The sequence below is a fragment of the Helobdella robusta genome, assembly GCF_000326865.2.
Source record: "Helobdella robusta unplaced genomic scaffold HELROscaffold_167, whole genome shotgun sequence".
NCBI lineage: Eukaryota > Metazoa > Annelida > Clitellata > Rhynchobdellida > Glossiphoniidae > Helobdella > Helobdella robusta.
In genome coordinates this window covers 17,232-27,783 of record NW_008703930.1, presented here as the reverse complement: position 1 = coordinate 27,783, position 10,552 = coordinate 17,232, and the positions used below count along the sequence as shown (strand labels likewise).

Sequence of the window (10,552 nt, the reverse complement as noted above, 5' to 3'; positions counted from 1 at the left end):
ACTATCACAAATCTGGGCCTCCCCCCGTAAAAACTTTGCCCTCTCCTTAAAAATAAAACATTTTCTAATTTTTGGCCCCTTCCGTCAAAGTTGTCTAGATCCACCATTGGCTCAGTATGTTAATATTTGATCAAATAAATGCTAATAAGAACGCGCAAAAATCGGAATATGTCCAACCAAACAGAAATTTATTTTTTGCATCTTCAAACAAAATTTCTTTCAAGTTAAATAATAATCCTGAATGAGAATTTTCACAATTTTAACGCAGTTAGCAAAATTCATTTCACAATTATAAGCGTGAGGCAAAAAGGTGCATTCCAACTGAAATAATCTCACATTTGTTTTGAGTTTTATAAATTTTTAAAAGATTTTTAAACATCTTTAATTTTGAAGGAAATAAATTTTAAAAAATTTTTGTTGCATCCACAATTTAATTTAGTAATTTATTTTTTGTGAGTTTCATTTTGAGGCTAATGCATGGTTTGCAAGTTTTTAAGGCAAAATAAAAACAAGCGTGGTGTGTTTGGACATAACATTATTTATTATTATGTACTCAGTGAAACTCAACTAACAAGAAATTAGAATTTGTACTGCCTTATTTATTTTCTAGAAACACAACGCAATGCAGCTGAACATTAGAAACACAAGAGCGCAATAATATTGATATAAAGAGAGGCGACAGGGGCCGCACCACCCTGCACTGCACAACAACGCCTCTTTCTTAGCAGCAGCGCTTCTAACACATACGCCTGCTTACGTGAGTTTGCATCATTTTTTCATCATCCATTCATCAAAGAGCCATCTCATCTGTCAGCACCAATAATGTGCGTATTTGCATGTGCCGGTGAAAAATCTACTAATACAAAATTTTTTTTTAATGTATTTTATACAAGCCAAAATAATTTATACACACATTTTTCGTTGCTTTTTGAAAGTTCCTCATGAAAAGTGTCGGCATAAATTTATTCAGAAATTTGGTCTTAAATATGTTGCGTTTAAAAAATGTTTTGGCTACAATTATGTAAAGTTTATGAAACAATTGTGGTTTTAAAGAAACACAAGCTTTAATTTAATTTCTTTAAGTGTTCTTATTATTAAATTTCAAATAATAAAATTTTCTTGACTTATTTTTAATTCCATTGCTTATCAGTTTCCTTCAACTGATCATGGCGTTGGTTTTTTTTAATATCGATTATTGTCTGATAAGTATTAAATAAATTAAAAACATTTTCTATTATTGTTAAAAAGTTCGAATGTTTAAAATTTGTCTTTCTTATTTAATTCATTTAATAAAATAATTATATTAAATTAATAATGTGTTTTTAGAACTAATTGTTTGTTGTCATCATGTTTCATTATGCCCTACTGCCGAACTAAACATTGAAACGACGTGAAACAGCGGCAGGCGGTGGTGAGTTGCAGATCATAACGAAGAGCCAGACACTGAGGCTGAGTGGAGGCAACAACGTCCTTCTTCCGTGCGAGTTCCTCATCAGCAGATTTGATATCTTCGATAATCCCGTCATCTGGAGGAAGGTGACTGTTCATAAGTGAATCCAATGCATACACTTACATACTCAACACAGTCATACAATGTGTTCGTTTTTATTTATGCTTGGCAACGACTTGTTGGCTGCCTTCAATGGAAGGATGTTCGTTGATTATGATGAGACTTGTATTGGCAATGTTCTTTTTCGTCGTAGTTGTCTTATATTCTCGATTGTTAGATTCGTTTGTGCGGCATAAAAGCAATAAAAAATATTTTCATTAAACTTTTAAAATTTATTAAAATTTCAAATCTATAACATATTTATGAAACATTTTTAATAAAACGATTTAATCGAATCATATTAAATAAAATTAATTAAATTTCAAAAATAACTCAGTTGCTTAGAAACAAAAAAATCACTCGACTAAATAAAGTTTAAACAATTGTACGCAGATACAAATGGACGAAGACGTCGAGATAAATATAAACTCCGTCATGTTAGAACCCTTCCAAGACACACACAGGTTCGATGCAACGTCCAGCGTTGATGGCAATGTACGCAAGTTTAATCTCAAGATTTCAAGTCAGTGCTCTCCAGTGCTTTTTGCATGTAATGAATGGATGCATGTAATGAATGGATGCATGTAATGAATGGATGCATGTAATGAATGAATGCATGGATGAATGAATGCTGCAAATGTTTATTTAATTAATGAGATCTGATCTCCACTCCATTGCACCTCCCAACATCTCACTGCCTACCTAACACCCAATTATTATTATTGTTATTATTATTATTGTTATTATTATTATTGTTATTATTATTACTGTTATAATTACTATTAGTATAAATAATTGTTAAAAAAATTTATATTTTAATTGAAACATTCAAAATTAGTCCTATAGGTTCTGAAATCCTTTTAAACTGTCATTAACTAATTTATCCTGAACGGATGTTTTTTTTTAAAGACAGCTTTATAAATTGCGTAATTAATTCGGGAAAGAAACATGAGGAACAATTTCTTCCATCATTCCTCATCATCCTTGCACTCTTATGTAAATGACGAGCGTTGGTGAATACTTTTAACACTAGTATATATTAGTATTTATTATTTTACATTAATTATTATTATTAGTAGTAGTATTATTTTTATTATTATTATTAGTAGTAGTAGTCGTCGTCGTTGTCGTCGTCGTAGTAGTAGTAGTAGTAGTAGTAGTCATCATAGTAAGAATAGTTAGTCGTTTGGTGCACAAATTTTTGTAGGAGACAGTTTTCAGAGTGGCAACAACAAGAAGGGGCTGCAACTTTGACAGCCACGTGACACGTGCTCTGCAGTTTTTTATGTTTACCCATGCAATGTTTGTTGCTCCAACATTTGTCCTTTGTTATATTGGTTGTTCTGAAAATTTATCCTACCGTAATGGAAGTTTATTATAATTCTATACACTAATTATGATTGTATACAAACCACATATCTGTATGTGTATAATTAACCTTAATTTCTTTGGCATGGTGGCATTTTTTTAATGATTTGACTCCTGTTGAAATTAGATTGGGATAGAGCTGTCAATAACTAATTGCACCAAATAAAATGTATATGTTTTAACTTTGATAACGTTCTGAACTATTTGAAGATTATATTGATTGATACGTAGGCCTACACATACGCTGACATAATAAATGAAAGGTGTTATTTTAAGTGATGTGACGATTTACATTGTAATCTTGCATCGTTAAAAACGTTATTAATGGACTCTTATAGGAACATTTTTTCATAAAATACATTGATTGAGGATTAATCATTTAACTTCAAAAATTCAAGAAATAAAACCAGAACTTGTTCAACACAGAAACGGCACCATGCACGACAACAACAAATTTTTAGTTGATATTCACATACGCCAGAAACGTCTGAGAATAATATAACTTCACTTTTTAAATAAATATTTTTATTTTTGTTTTTGTTTTACTTTTATGTTTCGCTCATAGTTCATTCGAATTATGAATATAAGTAAAGTCCTTCTGTTGCTGCAACTTAAGTTCTGCATTCAAATTAATTTCCAGTCCTCCTGTATCTAATGACTTTCAAACCAACCCGGCATTTTTCAGGAATGTTAATTAAAGTGTAAGTATAAGCTGATATTTATCATGCCAATAATTTTTATGCATGCGACAGATGTGCATACATAAAAAATGCCCAGGAATTCGGTGTGTTTGGTTTCGCAATATTTCTTGATGTGTTCTTTTCAAACGTTTCTTATTATATCTTATTATTATTGCAACATTCATCACTAGTCTGCCTTCAAAAGTATTTCATACCGACTTAAATTTTTATGAATAGATTTATTTTTTCACAACAGAAACCGCTTAAACAGACCGCACAGCTAAATGTGGCCAGCCGACAAAAAAAAAGAGCTTTTTCATGTAATTTGAGTTACATTTTTGTAAGCTAAGAAATTGACATGAAAACTTAATTAAGAATGGTTACATTGTTTAATGTGTGATGATTGAATGCGGTGCGTATCTGAATAAAAAATTTAATGCATTATTACAATTCAGTCTTGAGTAAAATAATTTAATTAAAAATATGAAAACAATTAATGAATTTTTTGAAAAATCGTTTTATTTAGAACGATGTTGAGCGCATTAACAATGAAATACGTTATGTTTGGCTGAACTGTTTCAACCCTAGAAAGGAGTGGTCTTCGATGGCGGTTGAGTGTACTGCCACAAAGGGTAGAACTTGTATCCACATGCTTTCTACAGCTGATAAAGTTAGGCCTTATCAAAAAATGCCCGCCCGCTAATTTTGTCACCAGCTTGGTGGTATCATTTGTATCATTTTGATTAGGTTAGATGATGGATTGTGTCGGTGTTGGTATGGATGTAACTAGGAGGTTAAAAAGTTTGGACGGTTAGAGAAAAAATTTGTTGCAAGAGGGAGCTGGTTATTCGCAGTGGATCAAACTACTTGAAGAGGATTTTTTGCTAAAGACAAATACCAATGTAGTTCGATTGTTGTTTCAAAGACAAAAACGAAGCTGAGAGCGCGTGCATTTTGTTCTGCTTAGGGTTTGGAACGATCTGCCACTACGTCTGCAACAGATATTACAACATATCGTTTCAGTAAAGAAGTACGAGAGAGAATTTAAATCATTTTAGTTCATGCACAACAGATTGTTGCTGGTTATATTCAGACCAATACAATACTTTAATCATAAAGAGCCTTATAAAATTGAAATTAATAACGAAGAGCAAGTGATAAAATTTTGGAAATATACCTAGATGAAAAACTTACATTTAGATTTCGGGTTAAAGCATTAAGCATGGTAAATAAAATAATTTTTTATTACCGAGAAAACGTATGAGTATTGTATATAACTCTACTTGCACGCTACATGTGAACTATTGTAACACTGCTTGGTCAGACTCGTTTCATTCCATCACCAATCGGATAAAATGGCGAAAGGAAAAGAGCTATCTGGATTGTTACTTCGTCCCAGCAATTGTCTCACACCGTGAACTTTTCATAGCAACTAATTATTTAAATTTTGACCAATTGGATTTTCATTACAAAGCATCATTTGTCTTCAAGCGACTGTCAAAAAAACTTCCCGTTTCTTATAATAATTATTTTGCAGTAAATAAAATTATACCCGAGACGATTGAATTATAAATTATCTAACAGCTATAAAACAAACACTTTACACACGCAAATTATGGTAAAGGTGTCAGAAAAAGAAAGGTTTTTGTTATGATGGTAGAACAATCGCAAGTTTTGAGCCTGAATTAAAATGGCTTTTGTTGAAGTCTTCTAAGAACTAGAGAATGAATTTGCTTGTTTTTTTTAAATCACAAGTCTATGTGTATGGATTTATTGATGTGTCAATTTTAAGTCTAGTAACATTGTGAATAGATGAAGTATTTTATTCAAATTTATGTACTAATATTGGAATATTTTTTGTAAGGTGGCTGTGCTGGATCAGCCTGTCCTCATCCGCACTGTCGTCCTCTACCTTAAATTTATTTTTTTTCATTTTCGTTTGAAGGCAGATAAAATATTTTGGAAGATGAAGAATACGACGCCAACTAATTATCTCACTTTGCTAAGTAACTAACTTGGCTTGGTCTAAAAAAGCTATATAAACATTTGTAAAAAAAAAAATGAAATAAGGCCTATCTGCCTTGCGAATTTGGATAACAACATTTTCATTAAATTTTCATTATGAACTTGGATAATAATTTTTAAATTCAATAAATTGAACAATTTCCAGAAAATTTTAGTAAAGAAAATTGTAAAGTCAAACTTTAAATTGATTAATGCCAAAATTCGGTAGAATTCATACAACATTGTCTTCTTTATATAATATACATGTGGATATATGTAATAACTTTTTGTGTTAGAAAACAGCGAAAATGGTTTCAAATGGAAGTCAATCATTTTCATCATCGTCGTATGTCTTCTTAAGAACCTTTTTGATTTTTGCGCGCATGTCGGGTCGATGTCAGTGGATTAAAAAATTGCGCGTAGGAAAACAATTCATGCAGCGCTGTATGTTGGTAAGTTATATACATCGGCTCTTAATAATTCTTGATTCAAGCTGAGGAGATATTTTCAAGTCTGTTTCGTAAAATCAAAACTATTAAAACCATTGATTATTTATCAAATTATAAATATTTATTATTAAACTTTGATAACCAAGTGCACAAGTGTAAGAGAATCTTCAGTAGATGAGCCGTCCAAACATTTGAAAAATTCTAATATTTGTGAAAATTGTACAGAAATGAAGATATATGTGCACATAAATATAAGAAAGCACATATTCCGACTAAACTACAAAGGACACATACATAAAACATCGGCAGCATATAGCAGGGTAGAAACATGTAAGGAAGGAAACAACAAACGCCTGCTCATTACATATTCTAATGCAAAACATTTCCAACCTACAAAAACAAACATACGCATTCTTGACAGGTATATTTATCTCACTCGTTATCATCACAGTATTTACCGCGGTTTCTTAGTCTAGCAAACCAATGTAAACTTTTAATTTTTTTTTGTTCCAGAGTTTAAAATCTTGAATAATATGGGTGATAATTGGTTGAACCGTTTCTCTTATTTAAATTTAATAAACGTTTTTAATATTTTGTTATAAACAAACTTTATTTTATGCTATACAAATGCTTAACAAGGTTTGACTTGCACGCACCTTAATACCAGGCGGCAGAGCACAAATGTTCCTTAAGGTATTGAAATTTTTTAAGTTGAAGTTCCAAAGGTATATTTGCACAGCTTTAGAAATTTCTGGTTATTTAGTTCAGCGCCATTCATTTCAGTCCTTGTGAAGCTTTGTTGTTCTTAAGTTTTATCTGTTCAAATTTTAGCATCGAATTTTAATTTTTTTGATCTGATCGTTTTTTTATTAAACTGCTTAATAAAAAAATTGTATAACAAAATTGAAACTTACCAATTTTGTATTACAGTTCAAACAAATGAAAATTTTTGTAAATGTTACGTTAAATCAAAGTAGCTTTCATTTCTGTTTTGAAATTAGTGGAAGATCAGTTGAGCGCACAGCATACCAATACACCATGAACAACTGCAGCACTCTCTCAAGGCTGAACAGCAAGCAGCATAGTCGACAAAAATCCTGTCAATCAGCCTACAAGATATTTTTGTCAAATTTGTATCAATCGTTCATGTCCAAACAATTATTACTAATGCTCAAATGTTTTTAATGTATATCGTTGCTTGTTTGTTTCAATCTTCCAAAATTGATGGTTGATTTTATTATTATTTGTTGATTTTGTGACTATTAGTATCTTGTGATACTCAACACTTTATACCATAAAAATTTAAAGTATTCTTATCATCAAATTATTATCTAGTTAAAAATTATTTTAACATTTTTCAACGGAAAAAAAAAACTATTTTAAAAACATCTGATGAATGAAATGACATTGAGCTGAACATGCCACTGCCACAATTTTATTTCACGGTGGATCGAGAAAATGCACGAACGTGTGAGAGTGTAAGCCTCATCTTGCGGCTGATGACGGCTGCGTGGTGCGTACCTTTTGTTGCAATTAAGTTTGCGTCCTAATGTGTTCGGCCTCCTGATTATTCCTGCAATTTAATTGTTTCTGCAAGAGCCAGAGTATGCCTCTATGCATTTGTTAGTGTAGAAAAACTTTTGTATCTTTTAAAGAAAACACATTTTAATGAGTATTAAAAATATAAATACATCGCTTTTGGTAAATAGTATTAGTTATACATTAAAAATAAAATATTACTCGAAAATTTTAGAAAAATTAGTTGTTTGGCTAACAAAACTGGTATAATATTTTGTTATAGCTTACCAGTAACAACCCACATTTAACAATATAAAAAAAAGTAACGCTCAAATAATACCTTCAAACCATGGTTTTAATCAGAGCTCAAATTTGAAGCTTTTTAAAACATCCAATCAACGCTTTTTGTCACATGTTTTAATAGTTTTTCTTTAAGTGTGTGTATGTAAGAAGTGTACGATCTAAGTAACAGAAACTAAGTTGACTCCTATAGTCTGATCTGAGTAACAGAAACTAAGTTGACTCCTATAGTCAATTTATTTTTGGTTTGCAGTTTTCTCTGTTAGCGTTCACCTAGAAGCAGTTAAAAATATTTCAACAACATTTTCTGAAGATAAAATGTTCCCACTTAACGCATTCCATTAATATTTCCTGATGAATTCGACATTTTTTGGTTACTGTTCTTACTTGAAGGGGTATTTTCTGGTTTATTTTTTAAAATTTGTTAAAAAAAATTGTGTTTCTATTATTATTATTATAAGTGTGTGATAACGAATGATTGTGTTTGTATAAACAAATTGAAGTGTTACTGCGGAAAAAAATTAAGCAATGTAATAATATAATTAAAAGTTGAAAATTCATTTTTAGCAATTTTATTTATCGCGTTCAGATATTGAACGTAATTTACAACAGTATTTTTTTGTAAATTTTTCAGATATTTTACTCGATGAACTTGAAATTGCTCAAAGTCAAAATTTATTTTAAAATCAACTTAGAAAATTGATTTATAAAAATTTGAAATAAGATTATGTAAGCACAACTGATTGTTATTGGCATTAGGGTTGACTTTAAAATTCTTACTGACATTCAGCTTTTTGATGTTGATTACATTTTTATAACAATTAAAAAGATAATGCATTTAAATAATTTAAAATACATGTGAAAAATAATTTCACATGCACATAATTTAAAGCTACAAAAGTTTACAGTTCTGATACACAAATTCCATAAATAACAGTAAGATTTTAATTAGAAACCACACAATACAATTCCAAACCACAAGGTTTGCCAACGAAATATGTAGACGGACAGACACAAACTGAAATATAAAGAGTGAGACAGTAGGAACGAGGAAGACAAAAATTGCAGGCGTTGACTTTGAGCTACATGAGGATATGAAATGAGCGCAGCTAAACTCGGGAGACTCTCTTAACACTCTCAGCTAACTCTTAACCTTCTTAACTCTTAGCTCACACTTTTAAGCTTTCTAGCTTTCGATTCTCCTTCTTGTTATTAATTCAGTTATTTGTTAATTGTTATTTTATGCACATTGCTCTGCAGACCAAATGTTTTTAAGGTTTTGCCACTTGAAGTTGCAAGGATTGTATCGTACTTGAAAACTTCATTTCAGTTCTCTGTAGGAGGTCTTCACATAAGAAAGAAGTGAAGTGAGCCAGTGTAGAACAGGACATTTGAATAACAAATTCAAAAGTTGCGACAATTGTTTCCATGTTATTCAAATAATATTGATTGTTGATGTCTTCATCGGTAGATGGAAGCCAGCTTTTGAAAATTAGCCAGTTTTTGAAATACAGCCAGCAGGTAAGTGCTTCATGCTGATTCCCGTCAAATAGTTTCGTGTAAATAGGCTCGTTGATTGATGGAGAGTAACAAGAATAAGAATTTTTCATATGCATTTTAAATTATTTTAATGCATTATCTTTTAAACTATTATTACAATTTTTTGTGTTTTTTGTGACTTTTGTGACTTCATGAAGCATGAAATACTTTTTATTAGAAAGGCGCGCTCATGCTTTGTTGGTGAGCACAAACGCAGAAAACATAATTTAAAAATTATGTTATCGAAAAGGAAAAAGAAGAGAAAAAATTGAAGACCGTCGATAGATATTTTGCTTTTTGTACTATCAATCTATACAATTATGGGGCAAAGTATTTTGTATATTCATCAGGTGAAGATGTTTGCATTTTAAACAGTGTGCGTTAAGTTTTTATTTTAATGTAAAGTAATTGTATGATTTCAATCGATATACTTCAGAAAGATTTAAAAAATTTATTTTTTATTTCCATTTTCATTTGTTTTTGAGATAGAGTTTGAAATAAAAAATTAATTTATCTCCAACCTAAAGCATCCTTTTATGCACACTCAATTCGTTTGGTCCGGTTCATTGTCAACTTATTTGCTTCTGTAGTTTTCGCTTTCATTATTTTTAGCTGCTCAAAAGTTCGGAACGGTTAGGTTTATCAAGTGATGTTCAAATAATTGATTGAGATGTCTGTTCATATAATTGATTGAGATGTGTTGTTCTACATTATGGAAAGACGTTCATAAGTACATTTCATCATCCATCTAAAGTATTTTCTTTGAAACCAATTTTTGGCTAGGGTGAAGCAGCACTAATAAATTTTTCTATATTCATCACATGCAATTATTTGTTAGACTTTTAAAATTGGAAGATAAAATTGTCAATACAATTTTAAAACTGATTGAAAGTGTTTGATTATCATTTTAATGAAAAATAAACTAAAATGAATAATTTGTTTTATTTGTATTCCAGAACAATTTTGAAACAATTTTGAAATTATAAGAATGCATGCAACCGCTTTTAATAAAACAACGGGACATACAGGGTGCCCCGGACAATAGCAGAGCTTGTTTCACGCCTGCAAGAATCAACAACACAATTTTATTGTTGAATGCTAACATATTTTTTTAAATAAAAAACTTGACTCCTGTAACATGTGGA

The 10,552-nt window shown here is 30.6% G+C and overlaps 1 protein-coding gene across 1 annotated transcript; it reads left to right on the top strand.

The window, feature by feature from the left end:
- Positions 1–822: 822 nt before the first annotated feature.
- Positions 823–5,611, top strand: HELRODRAFT_184116 (hypothetical protein; the record flags this gene model as incomplete). Its single annotated transcript, XM_009015820.1, has 5 exons — positions 823–844; positions 1,406–1,536; positions 1,943–2,044; positions 4,124–4,267; positions 5,462–5,611. The coding sequence occupies 5 exons, from the start codon at positions 823–825 to the stop codon at positions 5,609–5,611; spliced, it is 549 nt and encodes a 182-aa protein (XP_009014068.1).
- Positions 5,612–10,552: the final 4,941 nt, after the last annotated feature.